This window comes from Fulmarus glacialis, unplaced genomic scaffold (genome assembly GCF_000690835.1).
Source record: "Fulmarus glacialis isolate BGI_N327 unplaced genomic scaffold, ASM69083v1 scaffold241, whole genome shotgun sequence".
In the NCBI taxonomy this organism is placed as follows: domain Eukaryota; kingdom Metazoa; phylum Chordata; class Aves; order Procellariiformes; family Procellariidae; genus Fulmarus; species Fulmarus glacialis.
This window is the reverse complement of record NW_009194444.1, coordinates 16700-37595: the sequence shown is the minus strand read 5'-3', so window position 1 is coordinate 37595 and position 20896 is coordinate 16700. Positions and strand designations below refer to the sequence as shown.

At 34.1% G+C, this 20896-nt stretch overlaps 1 protein-coding gene across 1 annotated transcript in view; it reads left to right on the top strand.

Annotated features, from left to right (window-relative positions):
• The window catches only part of C5 (complement component 5), a 28462-nt gene extending 7850 nt beyond the window's left edge, over positions 1-20612 (top strand). Inside the window, exons 10-41 of the mRNA XM_009587748.1 lie at positions 319-434; positions 643-843; positions 1447-1650; positions 2122-2331; positions 2516-2665; positions 3575-3704; positions 4021-4086; positions 4690-4890; positions 5547-5637; positions 6072-6148; positions 6795-6934; positions 7622-7843; positions 8430-8490; positions 9104-9193; positions 9464-9676; positions 9827-9902; positions 10792-10951; positions 11425-11520; positions 11818-11989; positions 12858-13063; positions 13850-14002; positions 14373-14435; positions 15258-15339; positions 15996-16047; positions 16753-16855; positions 17606-17680; positions 17777-17882; positions 18083-18169; positions 18534-18623; positions 19173-19256; positions 20068-20206; positions 20483-20612. Of these exons, the coding sequence (XP_009586043.1) occupies positions 319-434; positions 643-843; positions 1447-1650; positions 2122-2331; positions 2516-2665; positions 3575-3704; positions 4021-4086; positions 4690-4890; positions 5547-5637; positions 6072-6148; positions 6795-6934; positions 7622-7843; positions 8430-8490; positions 9104-9193; positions 9464-9676; positions 9827-9902; positions 10792-10951; positions 11425-11520; positions 11818-11989; positions 12858-13063; positions 13850-14002; positions 14373-14435; positions 15258-15339; positions 15996-16047; positions 16753-16855; positions 17606-17680; positions 17777-17882; positions 18083-18169; positions 18534-18623; positions 19173-19256; positions 20068-20206; positions 20483-20612 (4046 nt within the window). The remainder of the gene's footprint in view (positions 1-318; positions 435-642; positions 844-1446; positions 1651-2121; positions 2332-2515; positions 2666-3574; positions 3705-4020; positions 4087-4689; positions 4891-5546; positions 5638-6071; positions 6149-6794; positions 6935-7621; positions 7844-8429; positions 8491-9103; positions 9194-9463; positions 9677-9826; positions 9903-10791; positions 10952-11424; positions 11521-11817; positions 11990-12857; positions 13064-13849; positions 14003-14372; positions 14436-15257; positions 15340-15995; positions 16048-16752; positions 16856-17605; positions 17681-17776; positions 17883-18082; positions 18170-18533; positions 18624-19172; positions 19257-20067; positions 20207-20482) is intronic.
• Positions 20613-20896: the final 284 nt, after the last annotated feature.

The window sequence follows — 20896 nt, the reverse complement described above, 5'->3', positions numbered from 1 at the left end:
ACATATCTGCAGATGTAAACAGAACTAGAAAACAAAACTATATGGGTAAGTTTCCTAGTATCAGACTTTCTTTAGTATTCCGAAATCCTTCTTCCAAAAACTTATAAGGAAGAACAGCCCATCCATCACTGTAAAAATGTTTAGGGATTAAACTTTTTTTTTTTTTTTTGCTATTTGTTTTCACAACAGTGCTAGGAGTTGACTCTCTAGATGCAAGGACTTCACTATAACAGACAGATTGTGCTGCACTTTGAAGGCAAGTGGAGAAAACACAGGCTGTAGGATGTGATTATTAAAAGGGGCATAATATTTTGTTAGGTGGCCTCAGTGGTGAAGCAGAATTTGCTGGAGTAAGATTTGCTGTATCTCCTTACAAATTGAGTTTGATTGCTACTCCTCTCTTTGTGAAGCCTGGACTTCCATTCTTCATTAAGGTTAGTTAACATTACAACACAAAATCCATAATGCGGATGCCTTACTCTTTTTTATATATATTACTGTAGGTCTTAACACGCTTTTAATTTCCATTGACCTTTTACGTTTTTTAACTTGCTATTGTAAAAGCAGCTTAGCAGCTTGAAAGTTTTCTCTGTGAAAAATGTCACCATTCGTATAAGAAATGTTATCTACTCTGATGAACAGGTGCAGGTGAAAGATACAGTAGATCACTTTGTTGGAAATGTCCCTATAACTGTCACGGCAAAATCATTTAGTGAGCGAATGGATGAGACTGAGTTGATATCAGAGGGTTCAGAATCTGGGAGAAGAAAAACAAGCCTGAATGATGGAACTGCTTTGTTTGTTGTTAATATCCCATCTGATAGCAAAACATTGGAGTTTCAAGTGAGTTAAATTGTTCCATTAATTTATTTCTTCAAGGGTTTAATTCTGTACTTTTGTGAATGCACGACACTAATGGGAAGATTTTACACTCAAAAGTTAAGAGTTTAAAAATTTAGAGACTGTGATGAATAATCAGTTATGAAATGCAAGTGCTATAAAGAAACATTACTTCTCTATTAATTTCTTTATTAAATTGTTCTGAAACAAAATATCCTAATTTGTCCCGTATTTATTTCATAATAATTATTAAACAAAAAATTTAAATGAATTGTGTGAAAACAAATCTCTGAGAGTGCTTCCCTCACTACGTAGGGAGGCATATCATTAACCTTTTCTGCTCTATCTATTTATGTACATGCTTCTACACTACCATTTTATATTTGACTTGATATTTACAGATCTTTTTATTAAAGAAAACATGAAAGTTTTAAGTTACTTTTATTTTATTAATACCTTTGAATATGTTGCAGAATGCTTTTAATATTGTAATTATTTGTCTTCTCAAGTATAATTCTGTACTTAAACTATTCAGAAGTCAGAACACACAGTTTTTGTTTCCTTCTTTACTAAAAAAATTTTTCAGACCTTTTATTATATTTTCAGGTAAAAACTGCAGATCCACATCTTTCAGATGAAAACCAAGCAAGTAAAACCTATGAAGCAAAAGCTTATTCATCATTAAGTCAGAGTTATCTATATATTGACTGGGCTTCAAACCACAGAATACTAGAAGTAGGGGATTTTATAAATATTAATGTGTATCCACATAGTCGATATATTCATAAAATACATCACTACAGCTATTTGGTAAGTAACATTTCCACAAAAAATACTGAATTGTGATTTAATATATGGTCATAGATGAAAAACGTCAACAATCAAGAACTATCCTCAGCATAGAATACATGCAGCTCAGACAACTGCTCCTTCCATATACAATCTGTCAGTCTTATAGTAAAAAATTGTTAACAGTCTCATGTTTAAATTATATATTGTTTTGAATTCTCATTTGACATAGACTGGGATTGAGAACAAGTAGTGCTAGTCTCAAGAGCTATTTCAGGATCTGAAATAGAGAGGAAGAGAAAGATGGGCAGAGACAGCACTTCTTTTTAGGGGATGAAGGAGAGAGCTACCTTCCCTTGAACTAGCCCCACTGGTCCCAAATGCATTTTTGTGTGTGTTGGATTATATCTAAATTCAAATAATTATTACACGTAAGAAACATCTTAAATATAAAATCTGACTTTTTTATTCTCCACCATTTTTCTGTTATAGATCATGTCAAAAGGGAAGATAGTAAGCTTTGGAACTCAGAAGAGAATTACGGGTTTGGAATATGAACATCTAACTTTTCAGATAACCCAAGAAATGGTTCCTTCAGCACGTCTTATTGTTTACTACATAGTCATGGGAGAAGAAACTGCCGAGTTAGTAGCTGATTCAGTTTGGCTGAATGTGGAACAGAAATGTGGGAATAGTCTTGACGTGAGTAGCAAAATAGGCACAAAAAAAAAATTGTGGGTGTGCATTCATTTTATGGTCAGATTTTAACTTGGAATTACACAAGTTCTTCAACACTTCCTCAACTTATTAAAGTGTCTGCCTTCAGATGTATTTATTTTGGAACAACGTGCTTTTAAAATTACCAATATTTGTTTTCAATTTATAGATTAAGCTGCAATCAAGCAAAGAGATACTGAATCCAGCAGAAGTTGTATCGCTTAACATGAAAACACAATTCAATTCCTTTGTTGCTTTGTCATCTATTGACAAGGCGGTATATGGAGTCACAGGAAGAGGAAAGAGAGCAATGGAAAAAGTTAAGTAGTAGCCACAAAAGAAAAACAAGTTGCTATTTGTTTCATGTTCATATTCAGATAGCTGTTATGTGTCATGCATTCAGTAAGCCTGAAAATAGGCAGAAGAGCAATTCAATCCAGAATAAAAGTTGCTGGTTTAAATCTGACAGTTCAAAATTATAAAAAGAATTCATTTACAATGTTTTGATTTCCAGTAAAAGTAAATTGTGGTTTTAAAGGCAGATCTGAACTGTCTCACCAGAACCCTTCAGACTTGGCCAAAAGTAGGTTGCAGTGTTAGAAAGCTCCTTGATCAAAGAGGCATGGAGACTACATTCTCCTTCTTAGTTCTTCCTATAATCTTTTTAGTTTATATTTTTAAGGCATACTGGTACAATGGTATGGCAGATGCTATTATGTTCAGTGGATTATAGAAGTTTTCAGTTCTTGCAGAATTTTAGATACGTGTGTATGTAAGTAAAACCTACATATCATCTGTCACTGAAAGAATGCCATTCCTATGATGGAACATGGTGGTTTTTTAATATTTCAGAACAGTCAGATACAAAATACATAGGAGAAGAACAGGAGAATACTTTTGCACTAACCTTGAATCATTTGAATCTGTTTTATAGCACTATTGAATTGGTTTTAAACAAGCTAGTCTGACTATCAGAACTGTTATAACCATGTTAGTGAAGCATTCCACCTTGATTCATCTGCATGACTCTTTAACTCAGATGTGGGCTACAAGAAAGTGGCTGTGTTGGTGCCAGTGCTTGAATTAGCTCAAATATCGCTGAATGGTATTCTTCAATGTGTTGTGAGGACATCTTCCAGACTAAAGTGGCCTTTCTGCAAGTCCAACTTTCCCATTCATCATGATATATTCCACATTTTAGTTAGCTGCTGATGTGTTTTTTCCTCAGATAATGCTACATTTGGAAAAGAGTGACCTTGGGTGTGGTGCTGGAGGAGGACGTAACAACATTGATGTATTCCGAATGGCTGGGCTTACATTTTTAACTAATGCAAATGCTGATGATTCAAATGAAGCAGGTATATTCCTTTGTTTTACGCATGAAATCGTGAATTTTCTTTTCTGAAATATTCTGTTGTGACTCTCAGTTATTATGTTGGAACTTAATTAAATTAATAGGGAATGCATATACTAATGATTTTTGAGGGAGGAAAACATTATGACTTGTGGATCAGTCACTGTAATTGAAATGAAAATACTTTTATGTAATTAAAATAGGAAACAGAAAAAGTCTCCCAGATTTGGAATGTGATCTTATGGAATTATTTTTAAGTGGGCTATGCTATTACAAAAAAGGTCATGTCTTGTGTACTTACTTATTTATTTTTTGAACAGATGAAACTTGCAATGAAGTTTTAAGAACCAAACGGTCTGACTTCAAGGAGCAGATACTCAAAGAAGGTGTGAAAAAAATCTTTTAAAGTATATAATTATGATAAAAAAATCACATCCATTAGAAATCAAGAATCTATAGGCACGCTTACTACTTTTAATTATTGTTATTAATTGTTAATTGTTAATGTAGTGGAGAGAGACTGTCGAATATGGAAGATGACTTTAGAGAGGACCCCGTTTATAAAGCCTCTTAGCCATATGCCAAATTTGAAGTTGGCGAGATTTAAGTACACATTGAAAATACAGCATATGTTTAAGATCTTTTCTTTTTCTGAAGAGACATAGCCTGAAGTCTCACAGTACTACCATATGGCAGTCCTTCCCAGTGACCAGCTGCCAGGGACCAAGCCTGCCAGAATAACCTTTGACTGTTAAATCTTAAAATGTAATACAACTCCTCTTATCTAATTTATATTTTTAATTCAGAATAGTAGTGATTAAGTGTGTGTCACTAGCTTTTGAAAAATGACAAGTTTATGTTCATCCTCAAATCTGTACCTTCACTGAAATTCTGCAAGTTTTAAAAATATGTTCAGTATAATGAGTTAAGATGCATCTGGAAATAAAAACTTCATCTCAAGGAAAGGAATTATTTTATTATTATTTCAGCATCCAAATTCGCACATCCAGAAATTCGAAAATGCTGCATGGCTGGAGTAAAAGCATATCCAGTCACTGAGACTTGCCATGATAGAGCTCAGCGAATTCGGAGTAATGAAAAGTGCATTTCTGCGTTCATATATTGCTGTGAATTTGCAAACAGACTGCGGGAGAAAGAGCCGAATAAGCTTCTAATATTAGCGAGAATGCGTAAGTACGAGAGCTTTAACTCTCCTGTGGACATGTAGTGAAACACTTCCAGCAGAATACGGGTAAATATAGAGGTGATAGCTTTATTAATCTATTAACCCCTCCCTATTACCTGTCAGGGTTATTCCAGAAAGAATTTTACCAGTCTCCAAAGATGTTGGTTGTGTACCCCTAAAGAGGGGTAGGAGAGCAGTTCTTTATTCTGTTAGGAGCTATATTCTACTCACCCATATTTAGAACAAGCAGAACTGCAATAAGAGAGCATCATTGCCTGTGAAGGCAATGCTAAACTTGCAATCTAAATTTAAATCCTTTGCCCAGGCCCAAAAAGCGAATGGGTAACATCTCAGGAAAGATCAGTGGGAGTGTGAAATTTCTTGTCTCCCATTCTCTCCCTATAATTGCTTGTTAACAAGTTAATCTGTCTGGATATTGGACAGGTATTCACATGTGTAAATAGAGGAGGTGGGATTAACACAGGCTTTTGATGGAGGGTATTCAGATACCTTTTTGCTTGTATCAGGACTAACCTGAGGCAAGTAAGCAGAATACAGTATCACAAAAGAAAAAGATAATGATTTTGAAGCCTTTGGTGGAAGGCTGTTGGCAGGTAGTTTGGTTTTGGTTTTTTTACTTGCTTTTTTTATGTTCTTCAGATTTTGAGGCTGTCTTGGAACTGGATGAGGCAGAAGTTCGTAGCTACTTCCCTGAAAGCTGGTTATGGGAAGTTCACCAAGTTTCTCCAAGGTACTACTTTTTTCACATCAGTTACCAACATTTGACTTAGTCATCAGTTTTATTAGAAAGTAAATGCTAAAATTGAGGTAAGCTGGGTAGCTTTAGTTGTACCCGAGATGTGTGCTAAAATGCAGTCTTATACAAGCAAACTATTCCTGCCATGTTTTCCTCCATGCAGGATATGCTGTCTGGTGCCCAGATTGTTAAGTCACTTTTCCTTTCACTTTCAACCTTGGTAAACACCAGCTTCTGTAAAGTCGGCTAAAACCAAGTTTATTTAAACAAAAATCCAGAAGTCCTGTTTTTTAAATATATTCTCATAAGTTGTCTTACCTAAGTCTCTCTTAGATACAGGAATTGCTGTGGGCACGTACCGTCTTTGTGTTGATTAGCTGTTGGTGTTAACAGATGTCTATTGATAATGTATAAATATACTAACACAGGTCAAAGACTCTGTCTGTCACTTTGCCTGATTCGCTGACTACCTGGGAAGTACAAGGTGTTGGCATTTCTGATAAAGGTAGGTACTTCAACCTAACTAGATTGTAGCTAAAGAGTTAGGGAGCTTTTCCATTTGGATTTTGCAGAACCTCATTGCAGTTGACACATATGTTCTAAAATGTCAATTTTCTGATTGATAAGCAGGAAAAGAAAATATCAAAAATGTATTTTAGGGAAAGGAAATTACTTCATTTCTTGTTATGAATATAAGTGACTGGGAAAACAAAAGTGTGTCTAGCCTATCTTGTGTTTGACAGTGGCCCATAATAAATGACTAAGAAGAATGTAGGAACAAATAGTAACTCTTCCCTGGCATAACTTTACAGTGTCCTGCTATCAATAGCTCAGGGACTTGAGGAGAGGAAGAAAGAAATTTTCCAATAGATATGGTAGTCCAAACACAAAATTTGTTTCTCGCTTTGGGAAGAAGGAGAAGAAGCCCAAAGGACTGGTATGTCAGCAAGTATGTGTGAAGAGTGGGAGACAGCAACTTGGAACAGGAAGCAAGAACCTGGTCACTTTTAAAAAAGCTTGGACAATTTCAAAGTACATATTGAAAAATGATAAGTCATCAGTAAAGGTGGCAAGTATGTGAAGACTTTTTCAAACTTGTTTATCAGAAAGGTGGATAAGATAGTCTGCTTTTATGTTTTTAATTTTCTTAGGTATATGTGTTGCTACACCGGTGGAAATGCAAGTTGTAAAAGATATCTTCCTGAGCGTTTATGTTCCTTATTCTGTGGTGCGAGGAGAACAAATTGAGTTAAAAGGATCAGTTTATAACCATAGAGCTTTTGCAATTAAGGTAATTTGTGGTCTTAGTGAGTTCTATGGAAAGATTAACATAATAAACTAAAAAAGCATTTCCCCTGCGAGTATCCAGTATAAACAGATCTTTGGGTCGGGTTTCTCCAGTCCTTCAGCTAGTGTTATGTATGCTCTACGTAACTATGCAACAATGAAATCCAATCATTATTTGTTTTGTTTCCAGCCATTCCACTGATTACAATTTTATCATGCTCTTGCCTAGCAACTTTGCCTCATGAAAGTTAAAATAGAATTTTTCTATTCTAATTGTTTGGACACAGTGTCAAAAAGTGATGGGATTATTTGAATGACCTGCTCCAGAGCCCACAGATTACATTGTCTAGGGATTTAATATAAAAGGACTATTTTTAAGGAATTACATTCAAACAGAACTGCAAAATTATTATTGAAAAAATTCAAGAAAAGTATGCAAAGGTATGTGTATGAAGCAGGTATGTGTATGAAGCCTAGTACAGTGGTTCCCTGGGGTTGCTAATGAATATTTGTTAGTGTGTCTCTAGTGCAAGTAATAGTAATTCCAAAGGTAGTAACACTTGCTCATTGTAAACAGAAAAGTAGTATTACAGTAATAGAATGCTCATTATAGTATTTCAGTGACTTTAATATTTCTCTGGTGTTGTACCTGTCATGGAGGTGAAACATTTAAAATCTTTCAACATTTCAGTTCTGTGTTAAAATAGCAGCTGGAAGTGGAATCTGTTCTTTTGGAGAATCTGCAGCTAGTGGATTGAGGATACGCAATTGTAATTTTAAGAATCTAGATGGCGGTTCTTCATCACCAGTTACATTCAGAATACTTCCTTTGGAATTAGGTCTTCACACTATCAACTTTACATTGCTGACAGCCGGGAACAGTGAAACTGTAGTTAAAACTTTACGTGTAAGGGTAAGAAAAAAAATCAAAATTTTTGTAGTGTTTTTTAATTTCATATTGATTCAGTCACAAGAAATAAAAATATATTAAATCAATATACAAATATTGCTTTATTTTAATATTATCAGAATCCAAAATATCACGATATTGAATTCACTGAGGTGTATGCAGTGAAAAAATGCATGACTGAGTATTTGAGTATGCACTTTTTAAACCTTGATTATAAGAATTGCCAGAAAGATTATATATAAAAATAGGTAGATTATAACTTAGTAAGCAAGGAGAATACTGTATTCTAAGTTATTTGGTTCGGATTTTCAACTGCTTAAGCATGCTTCACTGAAAGACACTTTTTTATAATTTTATACTTTGCTAAGCTTTTATTTAAATCTTTTGTTAAATTTCCTCAAGAATTTTGGGAGATAGAACACTAGCTTAAATGTATGTAGAATAGATGTAGAACAGTTAAGTAAAACTCCACTACAGAAAAGGATGTAAAAGGCAAAAATACTATGGTTTTAAACTGTTGTTTCAGCTAATATATTTGATCAAGCAAAAGTATTTTCATTTTCTACTTCTTTCCTCTTAATGATTTCAGCCAGAAGGCATTAAGAAAGAACTTCATGCAGGTTTCACTTTGGATCCACAGGGTGTTTATGGTAAGAGAATTGATCATTTATGTCTTTACTTTGTTTATTTTTTCATATTCTTGATTCATGATGATCAAGTTTTCTGTAATGTGAAAAAATTGGCATTTCTCCTTCCTGAAATATTCTTCATGTGTCCCTTCCAAGGATTTCCTGTCCTTTCATTGACTAACAAATCCATCTCAAAATAGCTAGTCTTTCAAAAAAAAACTTGGATTCATTTCTTAAAGGAACCTTTATATGTATCTTTTACTATGATATAATACTAAGTTTTTCTCAGTGTGCTTGAAAACCAGTTAGCGGGTGCTTTGTTAATGAAAATAGAATATGTTCTCATTTAACCAGAGATGAATCTGAAACCACAAAGTTTAGGTCCAGATCAGATTTTTTTTCTTAACAAAAAAGGCAAAAGAAAGATTAAAGTGTTTGCATCTGTTCTTTTTCAAAGGTTGATATTATTTGCACGTGCATTTGGGAATATTTCTAGTTTTCAAATTATCAGGGTATCAAGGTATTTTTGTTGCTATCTTCTCAGATAGTTGTAACCTTTAAATCTGGCTATTACATCTGAATCATCTATTGATTTAGATTGTGCAGTATGATATATATACATTCTCAATTATAGGTTCAATCAAGAGACGACAAGAATTTCGATACAAAATCCCACTAAATCTGGTCCCTAAAACAAAAATTGATAGAAGTGTCAGTGTAAAAGGTAAATTGAATTGAAACTTTCAGTCTACTGCATACGTCCTTTCTGTACATACGTTCTTTTTCTCCTATTTCATATTCCTTTTTTTAATTTATCTGAATTTATTCCTAGGTTCTCCTTCTTTTGAGAAAAGGCTTTGCAAATCAGTTTTTTGTGTAGAATTTTAAATACTTCATATAGAATGATTGCTTATAAGTATCAGTCAGATTCTGCCCTTGGATTTGCTTTCATGACCTCTCATTTAAATATATTTTGGGGTTTTTCTTTCTACAGGACATTTTATGGGTGAAGCGATTGCCACGGTCCTCAGTCCTGGTGGTCTTAGTATTCTTACTAATCTGCCAAAGGGCAGTGCAGAGGCAGAGTTTATGAGTATTGCCCCAGTATTTTATGTGTTCCGCTACTTGGAAGAGTCAAATTACTGGCATTTACTGGGACCTAAAATCTTAACACCAAGAACTCAAATGAGGAGGAAGATGAAAGAAGGTAAAAAAATATAGCTTCTTCTCTTGCTTCAGAATTGTAGAGGTTGCATAAACTTTGCTGAATGGGAAAGATAATATATCTGAGTGAGCAAATACAATTTTAATATAAATCTCTTTTCATAACTTATTTTCTGCCTAATATATCCCTTAGGAATTGTGAGCATCTTGTCATTCAGAAATTCTGACTTCTCATATAGCATGTGGAAGAACGGGCAAGGTAGCACATGGTGAGTTAAAAAGGTCTTTTGATTAGCACGGATGGAAAGGGCTTGTTTTCACTCCTTTGCTTTCATATTATAACTAATTTTTAAAGGGTGATACTTTCTAGTAAGCATGAGAGGTGGGCTTGATGGTGGATTTAAATGGTGCTTACAACTTTGAATAAGATCTTCTGATTCCTTGCTTTCACTTGCTAAATCTTTTGTTTATGTCCATAGTTCACACCATTACAACCAAGTCGGGCCAATGGTTAGGAGCAGACATACCTGAGATAATTTGTAGGATTTTGCTCAGTTCTGAAACCTCTTCTTTGGGCTTGGACTTTTACAAAAGGACTGTGTAGACCTTGGTTCCCTGCAGAATCATAAGCTCAGGCAAAGTTTGCACCCCAGGTTTGAAGAAGGAAAGCTAAGTACAGGGACATGAGCAAGGGCAAAATAGCCATACCTCTTGTTCACACAAATATGATATTTAAAGGCTATCAAACAGGAGGGGTAGTACTGTTTATGGAAAACAGAATCTGCCATTGAAAATTAGGCAAAATACGTAGTCACTGTCTTGCCTTTCAGAATGGCAAATGCAGTTGGTTTATAGAAGGAAGGAATAAGATGCTTCAAAGGCATCTTCCTTAAGTTCTGTGCATATGAAAAAGTAATCTTTTGGGGATGTAATGAGTTCATATCCTGAAACATGGAAATTGATCCTAGTTTAAAATTATTTGAGTAATTATTGCCCATTTGTTAAGTTAAATTCAAAGTTCACCTGCAATATTTCTTTGAACTATGGGAGCATGTAGCATACCTCAATCATAAATGGTGCAAATTTGTGTCTAGCCTCTAGCAATGTGTTAGTATCTGCTAATCAAAACAAATATGATCTGTTTGATTTCCTTGGCAGGTTGACAGCTTTTGCTTTAAGGATTCTCGGACAAGTCAATCAATATATAAATCTTGATCAAATTTCTGTTTGTAATTCACTTCTGTGGTTGATTGATAACTGTCAAATGCCAGATGGGTCATTCAGTGAATTTTCAAATTACCAACCAGTGAAACTACAGGTATGAAAACCAAATGTTTTCTGTGCATATACAGTACAAGCTGAAGTCACCAGGAGGTAATGTGTTTTAGGAATGCAAGATATTTTAGGCTGCATTTCAGCAGAACACCTATTCAAGACAATTTTGCTAAATTTGCATTTTTCTAAATTCATTTAAAGAATAGCATGATCTTGCAAACCTTTCTGTTTTCCCACTAAAAGTAGCTGCTTGCCACTTCTTAATATTTAGAAAAAATTAGGTAGGTTGATTTTACAGTATAATAGTCCTGGCTTGCCAAAAACTTTATATAATTTTGTCTCTTTTTTACAAATAAGCTATTACCTTCAAAAGAGTCAACATATTTTCAGGTTAAACCAAACTGTTATTTCTTACAGGAATTTCGATTTGTTTCCTCACCTAAACTGTAAAAAGTTCTATTTATTTAAATTAACCGTTGTTTCTCTTTATTTATATTTACGTATTTTATTTTGTAGGGTACATTACCTAGAGAAGCTAAAGAAAAATCTTTGTATCTCACAGCATTTTCTGTTATTGGAATTGAAAAGTCAATTAAAATATGTCCTACTCAGGTAAATGATATTTTTATTTCTGCCAGCAGGCATGTTCTGGGATTCTAATTTCTTCCATTTTCTTTAATATTTGTTCAAAGAAATCAAGAGGCTTTTTTCAATTTCAAAGATTAAGATTTATTTGCTTTGTTAGTCTTTGTCTTTCAAAATCAGTAAAAGAACAATAATGAAATTCTGGATCACTTTATTATAAGATATATTGTAGAAGATACTATATATACCTATATTGCCTTGATCGATGTGTTTCTTTAAAAGTAAGTCTAATAGAGGTAAGCTATAGTCTGTTCATCCTTTCAGAAAATCCATGATGCTAAAAATAAAGCAGGAGATTATTTGATGAAAAATGTGCAGTCTGCTCAAAGCCCCTTTACTATGGCAATAACTTCATATGCTTTAGCTCTTGTGGATTTGAACCATCACTCTGCACGATCGGCGTTCTCTGCGCTGAAGAAGGAAGCATCTGTCATAGGTATTATTAAATTCTCTAGAGTCTGTACTGTAGTTGGCTCTCAGGTAGGCTGTTCTTTTAGTATTTTTAAATTCTCTAATGTGATGGCACAACTTGGGGAGTGAATTTCAGTGATGCTTGCTTTGGCATAAGTGAATTTTTAGTCTTGTGTGGTCTAGTATTTTTGCTAGATTGAATCCTGCTTTCAGCTTTTCAACAGCACAATTTCATTAGCAGTATACAAGTCAGCTAGGCATCTGTCATTCCCCATCGTATCACGTTTGTTCTATCTATAGACTTTCCTTTTATGCAGGTGTCCGTAGTGGATTACTTTTGTCTGCTTTCTCATCCTTATGATGTGTCCACTCTCTTCCTTGGCTCAGAGTGGAATTTTTCACAATATCTGCAACTGCCCTCACTTCTGTTGTGTTGGGTTTCTTCTTAATTCCTCACTGGTTGATGAGTGACTTTGTAGTCTCTTGTGAATGCTGTTCCTTTTTAGTGTATTTTGTCCCAGGCAAGGGACTTAGACTGTTCTCTGCCAAGTAACGATTTCTACTGGAATAGAAAAGCTTTGTCCTGTCTGTTGAAAGTGGCTTTAAAAAAAATAAATTTAAAGTCTGTATTCTATTTGTTTGGCCACTCTATCACTGTTCAGGACCAGCAATATTCAGATATGCATCAGATCCTTTGCATCAGGTCTGTTTGTCATCAGTTTCTAGTATAAATGTCAGACTTACTAGTGTAAGAGAAGTACATCTCCATCTCCTGTTAAATGCAGATTTCCTCCTTTTCTCCTTCACCTGAGTAGGCAATACTTCATCTTGTGTAGTCTGGAGAGAGCTGTTGCTATGTTTCAATCTGAAACCTTCCTTTTATACTTTTGTAGGTGACCCTCCTATTTATCGTTTTTGGAAAGATACGTTCAAAACACTAGACCAACACACTCCCAGCTCTGTTACTGCACAAATGGTTGAAACTACAGCATATGCCTTGCTTACTACTTTGCTAAGAGGGGACAAAAACTATGCTAATCCAATTATCAAATGGTTGTCTGAAGAACAAAGATATGGTGGAGGATTTTATTCAACCCAGGTGAGCTTTTAAATATTTTGTTCTCATTCTTCAAGTACCAAAATCTGAGACGTCTTAAGAGGGTAATACTATTAGAAGGCCACATTGACAACTTTGATGTCCTATGTATGGGATTAGTATCAAATGACTCTGTTGCCATGATATTCTTTGTCTCTGGGAAATATGACTTCTTTTCATGAAGTCTATTATAAATAGAAATTTGCAAGCTGATTCTACTGACTTCAGATCTGCTGAATGAAAAGAATCATAGGAGGAAAACTGTTTTCCCAAGTTTTTTATAAAACAGAATATTTCATTTCATGACATGATGTTTGTTCTTGTTTTCCACAAAAATGGAATGCAGTGTAAGAAGGTATGCATTTTTTCATTGTAAACACTGTGTTAACTTGCATTAAAAGTCAAGTGAAAGTTGCAAGATTTCTAATACACTATCAACTAGTCATAGAATCATAGAATATTCCAATTCATGCAACATCCCTTTTTCTAAAATTATTAAAAGTCTGTGAAGACACTTATGAGTGCTCTGTTTGTTTATTGCTATTTGCTTGCTTTCTTTTTAGTACTTGCATGCATTTCTTTAAATTGCACAAATATGTCTATGAGTATAGTGTTAAATATGTTACCACCATGTTAAGCGTACTGCTGAGACACTGCTAAGCTGTTTAGCTAGTAATGGTTACCATTATTTGTAATCATTTTTAAGTGGCAGAAAATAAATTGCTTTGTAATACATTTTCACTTCTTTTTAATTTCTGGAATTAATTCTTTATAATTGATTTCTGGCAGGACACAATTAATGCCCTTGAGGCCTTGACTGAATATTCCCTTCTTGTCAAACGGCTTAATTTGGACATGAATGTTAAGGTAGCATACAAAAACTATGGAGACCTTCATCTATTTAAACTGACAGAAGATAATTTCGTGGGAAGAACTATGACAGTGAGTGAATAGTATTGCTTTTGAAAAGTGAAAGCAGAATTTTTAGCAACTTGTTAAATAATTATTTGAACTTTGAAATTGCTACTAAAGTAGCTTTTTCTTTTAATAAACTGGTAGTAATTTGGTATAGCAAATGTTTAAGGACTTTGCTTATCTGCTGAATTTAATGCATTTGAATATTCATTCAAATTTAGTATCTCTTCTTGTTCCTATGAAGTTTTTTTTGTAGAATCTGTTTGTAGCATCAGGCCTTAATATGTATTTAAAATGTAGAAAGGACAAGCAGATCGTCTGACCTGAATTGTTGCTAATAGCGCTATCTATATCTTTATCTTTACTTACAACTTTGTGTTTAACATCAATCCTTTAGGTACCTTTGGATGATGACATATATGTAAGCACTGGAAGCAGCAATGGCATAGCTACAGTAAATGTAAGCGTGCAACCAATTTTTTAAAATGGAATCTCTGGTTTGTTAATATCAATATTGAAAAAGAAACTGAAATTTCTCAAACTATTCCATTTGTTGCTCTTACCTTTAGACTGAAGTGATGGATGTCATTATGGCTATATTTTAGATTAAGTAGAAGCCATTGTATAACTTATGGCTAATGAGAGAGAAGTTGCGAAGTTTCTTCCTTTTCATTGGAGGTTTTCTCTTCCATAAATCTAAATAGGTGATCAACTTGATTTTAATGCTCATCAATTGTTACTGTCTCTGCTTAGACAGCCAAACAGGGAAGACTCAGCTTAGTGATCAATTTTGAGAAATTGCTCAATTCTCTGTTACTCTGGTGTTTACTCTTAGTTTATTGAGCAATGTCATTGAGAAACTGTTTTCTTGCAATATTTAAAGGAATAATTTTTGTGTGCCTAAATATCAAGCTGTTGCCATGACATATTTTCTTCTAATCTTTCATAGCCTCTTCTTGCATCAAACTTAATAACATCTGAAATGTACATATTCTTGTGTACTAGTATTTATATTCATAAAATATCAGGAGTTGTTTAGATAATATTTTTAGTCTTGTAAATATGACCAGCAAGAATGGTGTGGTTTTGCTGAAGAATTCCCCATTTCTTTCTGTGCTGATCATTTATTTACTCTGCTTTGTGTCCATCAAAACTAATCACTCTGTACAGACTTGTTTTTCCTGGTATTATATTCTCCATATTATGAGTTTTCACAGTTTTATGCCAGTTTTAAGGATTGTTTACTGCTTCCGTTTTGTCTAATTTATTTGTACATGTGTAGGTGAGGACAGTTTATAATACAATCGGTACTTCTGAAGAGTCATGTACCTTTGAATTGAAGATTGTTCCAAAGAGAGATGATGGTAAAGAGTTAATATGGTTTTAAATATTACTATTCAGGTCAGTGCAAGGGAGGGACAAAAAAACCCCTTACTTTGTTTAACAAAATGTTTCTTATTAAGAATGAAACTGTAATAAATTCTGCCACTTTCTAAATGCAAAACTGGAAAAGAAATCGCTAGAAGCCTTTTAGCCTTTCTTGAAACTATTGCCTTTTTGTGAATAGAATTAATTTTTAATGTATTTCTGTTAGGTGTATTTTTACTCATTTATGGAAGAGTTTTTGCAGTTGAGGGGGTGAGGAATACAAACTTCCAGCAGAAGAAAGAAATATGATGGGGGGTGGGGTGGGGTTTACAGTGAGTTCAACAAGGTACTGAGAGTTCTAGTCCAGTTACAACAGGGTATATAACCACATTCTAAGCTTTTGCCATGAAGTAGTTTTAATAACATAAGTACACAATAAAGTACTTTAAGCATTAAAGCTGTCATTTTGTCTGAATTATAAAAGAAGTATAATGTTACTTGTTTGTGGCTAGACAATGAGTTCCTATAAAAATAGCCACCAAAACAAATTAAAAAATTATCTTTCAATTATGAAAATGCTTTATGGGAATTTTGGATTGCTGCTTCTGAAGAGTTATAAAATTACTTATTTGACTCTACTTGATATGAAAAGGTTACAGAAAAGAAGATGGTGAGCCACTTGGGCGCTTAGAGGCTTGTGCAAAGTAAGTACAGCTGATGGGGTTTTTGTTTGGTTGGTTGGGTTTTTTCTTTCCCCAGTGATTAAGCCAATTTTTTGCATTTAAAGGCTTCATTTAACTAAATGCTGGTTCTAAATGTCCTGGATTTCCTAACATTCAACGCTCCTCCTTGCAAAGGTGGAATTCCCAGCTGACCTGTTAAGGAACTGGAGCAGTGCAAAGCAAATGCACTGTGGGTCTACGTATGCATTATGAAATTAATTTAAGAATGTTACAAGGCTTTCTGGTCTTTTGGTTTTTCTTAGTTATTGTTTTAATACTACATTAACTGACATACTTATATTAAATCTGTTTTATTTTTTAAGAGATTAAAATGTTTTTGTTTGTTAATAATTGCACCTGGTCTTCTGATCTTCTTTTCCTCCTGTTTCTTCACTTCTATGTATGTGTGTAAACAGAATTAGAGCCAAAGGTTCTGATCTCTTTGGGAGGGAGTTTTTCTTTAATTTATATATGGGTTCTCCTGGAACATAAGTATTAAGAAAAGCTTCTTTATGCATGATATTGGCATAAATCTGAAAATATTCATCTGGACTGTTTTGCTTCATTATGGGTTTACTGTGGTCTAAATGTTGGTAGAATTTTCCTTAGGTTTTTCTGGGATCACATTTGAAGATTTCTTTTTAATTTCAGTTATGTTTAACTAATATTATTTTTAATCTATTTTAGGTACAGGCCTGGCGTGAGAGAGCCGCAGTCAGGGTCTGCTCATGCTGTGATGGACATAGGTTTGGTTAGTGGATTGGAAGCAAATACAGAAGACTTGTCTACTGTGAGTATTAGAGAACTTTTTTCTTTTACTGAAGTTTTTTTAACAGAACTATAGTATTTACTATTCTTCATCTTTTTCTGTCAGAGTAGTAGTGCAGATTTATATCATTATATCCTCATTGCTTCTAAACACTTCTAATACTAATGAGAATAATCTACCTAAATCTAGATTATGGATTTTTGATAGAGTCAGAAGCTAGACATCTAGTTAAAGTTTGGCATCTGGGCTCCCTCTGTTGTTAGTGGAAAGACAAGAGTGGATAGAGAGTTGTTGTCATCTGTGTTAGGGTAGTGTCAATGAACCTCTGGAGATGCTGTATCTGCTAACTGTAAAGAGAACACCGTTAGTATACACACCTAACTATTAGTTGGCTAACGTTTGTGAACTGAATCTTAACTGTAGTGCTTGTGTTCATCCAGCTCCTATTGACAAGCATGCGAGTTTTAGTTAAAGGCAGAGTTAGAGTTACAAGATTTAAATAGGATACTATACGTGGACTCAAGTATTCTTTTAAGGATAATTAGCTCTTTAATTCTTTATTATCTTCATGTAATGAGTAAAAGGATAATTTCCTTAAAAGAAAACCAAAAAAACAAGTGAGAGTATAAGCATTATAAAGAGGCATCCCTAAAATAATTTTTTTTTTACATCTCAGAATTGTGTTAAAGCTGCTGATTACAAAAACCTTCAAGATCATCCAAAAATGTTTAACTTGCATAAAAGATTTTTCTCTATTTTTCTCCCCTCCAGCTTGCAAGTGGAGTTGATCAGTTGATAGCAGATTATGAGATAAAAGATGGACATGTTATTCTGCAGATAGACTCTGTATGTTATCCTTTTCATAACTGTAAGCACTACTTTAACTCCTTGGAATAATTTTGTTTCCTTTAGAGCTCCTTAATTTATGTGTCTTTCAAATAGGTGCCAGCTAATAATTTTCTCTGTGTTGAGTTCCGAATAAGTGAGCTTTTCCAGGTTGGAATGCTAAATCCTGCCACGTTCACTGTATATGAATATCATGCACCAGGTATGTGTTCCATTTCTTCAAATTCATGTTTGTCTTTTAACTCTTTATTCCTCCTTAAAGACTACATTTTTCGTTCTTCAACAGCTTTTTAATCCTTGTTATTTTAAGCTCAGGTAACTTTTGACTCACAAAGTTTCAGTGCTGACTTCTTGGACTTTGATTTTCTGTATGTATTTATTATTTCTTTTTGGAACTTCTAGATAAAAGATGCACTGTATTTTATAACCCCTATGGAAATGAAAAACTTCTGAGATTGTGTGAGGGAGATGAATGCAAATGCATGGAAGGTAAACTTTTTTTAAGATGTTTTCCCATTTCACTTGGTGTAGTGCTTTGGACAAAACCACACTAAACACAAGGAAAAAAATCCTCATAAGAACACAGCTGTTGTCCTCTCCAAATTTTACATTTAAAAAAAAAAATTTAAAAATATGTGTGCAGTATGATTACGGATGTCTGACTGGATTAAGTTCAGGTGATTGAGGGTGTTATTTTGTATTTTAAATATTAATTTTTCCAGCATGCAATCCCGTAATTACAGTATTTCTCAGTTACAGTAGATTATCCCAAACAGGTAGAGATTCATGATGTTTTATATGAGGATATGTGACGACATTGTCTTAACACTGGCTTTTTTCTCTCTCAATGTAGCTGAGTGTAGTAAAGTACAAGAGAGACTAGATCGGTCAATAACTGCTGATACCAGGAGAGAGGCTGCATGCCAGAATGATATTGCATATGGTAATATTTGAATTGCCATTACCGATTTCACGTGCTCTGACTGAAATGCTTACTTGTTTACTACTGCTGTGAAACATTTTTTTCCAATTAAATCTTTAGTGATTAAAATTCAGTAGGCTTGACAGTGGCGTACAGTATGTGAAGGTGACATATTGGAGCAGAGAAGAGTAAGTGCTGCCCATATCCTCTGCTGAATAAAAGTCACATAACCAGGGTTAGTGTGCATCAGTGAGCCTGATCTGATGAATTTTGCTAATAAGCACTGTGTTTCTCTTGCTTGGTACCATTCTAACATGATCATGTGGCTTTGAGGTCAGAGGAAGTTGTGGGGCATCAGATGAGAGCATGGGTAGAGCTTCCATGAGACTAGAGCACGGGTAGAACTTGTTAATATTTTTTAGCCATACAGTGTATAGCTATAGCCATTGTTTTCCCAGAAATTAGCATTGTAAAGGGACATTATATTCTCCATCTGAGCACCTGTAAGGCATTTAGTATGTATGGCAGGAACAACGAATAACAAAAAGTTTGTTTTGTGTTGTTCTGCAGTTTATAAAGTGAACATCTTATCTCGCAGTGAAGAAGGTTATTTTGTAAAGTATTCTGCAGGTCTTCTGGATCTCTATAAAAGAGGTGAGTGTCCTATTCTTAATCCATTTAACAATTTATTTAGAGTAAAAGCTGTCTGGTTGAGACCCCTGAAGCAGGTGACAAAAATCAGCAGTCAAACCTAGTCATTTCATAAGAGTAGAAAACCATAGACTCAAAGACAGCCTTTGAAAATTCTTTTGTGCCCTGAGAAAGGCAGTCTTTATTTGATGTTTTTAAACAGCTTTTCTGTATTATAGCTGCTGTTAACAAACCTAAACTATAATCAGTTAAATGTCTTTTATGTGACAAAACAAGGTGAACATATTCCATAATCAATTAATACAGTTGTGAGCTGTTGTTTAAATGTCTCATTCATTCCACAGAATGCCCTCCCTTACTGTATATACAATGATTGAAGTGGGGTAGTATGCAAGGATATGCCATGCCTTAACTTTTCTCAGATTTTTGTAGGTTGGGCATGTTTCTGTTTCTGGGAGAAAGGACTTTAGCATGTTCTTGGGCACTCACTGTCTTACCTTTGGGAGAGGTAGCTGCTCGTAGGTCCTGCAGAACTGAAGCTGATATTCACTCATTTTTCCTCTGAGTTTAAACACCCAATATGTCCTTATAATTACTATAATATAAAATTATTTAATGTACACGAGGCTTATTTACCATTCAGATTTAATTTAAAAAACATGTTTTATATCATCAAATTTTCCTGTTATAACTATTGGCAAACAGATCCCTTGGCTGTGCTGTACTGTAGAACATTTTGGTGTTTTCTGTCTAATATATGAGTGACTGGAAATTCTCTTTGTGAAATTTTCCAATTCTTGACATTCTACTTCAGGGCAGGCTTTTGCTCAAAAAAATAATGAAATAACCTTTGTTAAAAAGAAGACCTGTGCAGATGTTGAATTGAGCCCAGGAGAGCAGTATTTGATCATGGGAAAAGAAGCCTTAAAGATAAGCATTGGTTACAATTTCAAGTAAGTAACTTACCATCAGAATATGCAGAGATTTAATCTTAAAGTATGCTGTGAAGTGGCAAGTGTTTGTATGTAATAATTTTTATGTAATATATAATTGATTTAATTGTTTAAGTATTAGTTCAACCAATAGTTACACAATGTGTTTTCAGATGTGTACATTTAAAACAGGATTATGAACACAAAGCAAGCAATTTCATATTGTAATTTTTTTCTGTTTGACATTTTCCTTCCCAGATCTTAGCAGCAAATGATAATTTTCTTTTGTCTTCTTAGATTCCAGTACCCCTTGGACTCCAGCACTTGGATTGAGTGGTGGCCTTCAAATATGTCATGTACATTTTGTCAGGAGTTCTTAAATACAATGGAAGATTTTGCCGAAGATCTCATCATCAGTGGCTGTTGATTTACTTGGAGAATTTTTAAATTAAAAATATAGATAAAATCTCATTTAAAAAAAAAAAAATCCTCAGCTGTTTAGTAATTCTTTTCCGAACTTAACATTCGTTAATAGTTCATCTTGAAAAATGGTCTTGCTTGTATTTCATAGCCATGTTCTTATAACGTAGTAATATTCAGAGTGTGATTTTTAAGCTTGGATGGGAGAATAATGCAGAATACTGCAAAGGCATTTGAAGTCAGATGAAGTGAAGTGGATTAACTGTAAAAACAAACATGGAAAGTACTGTC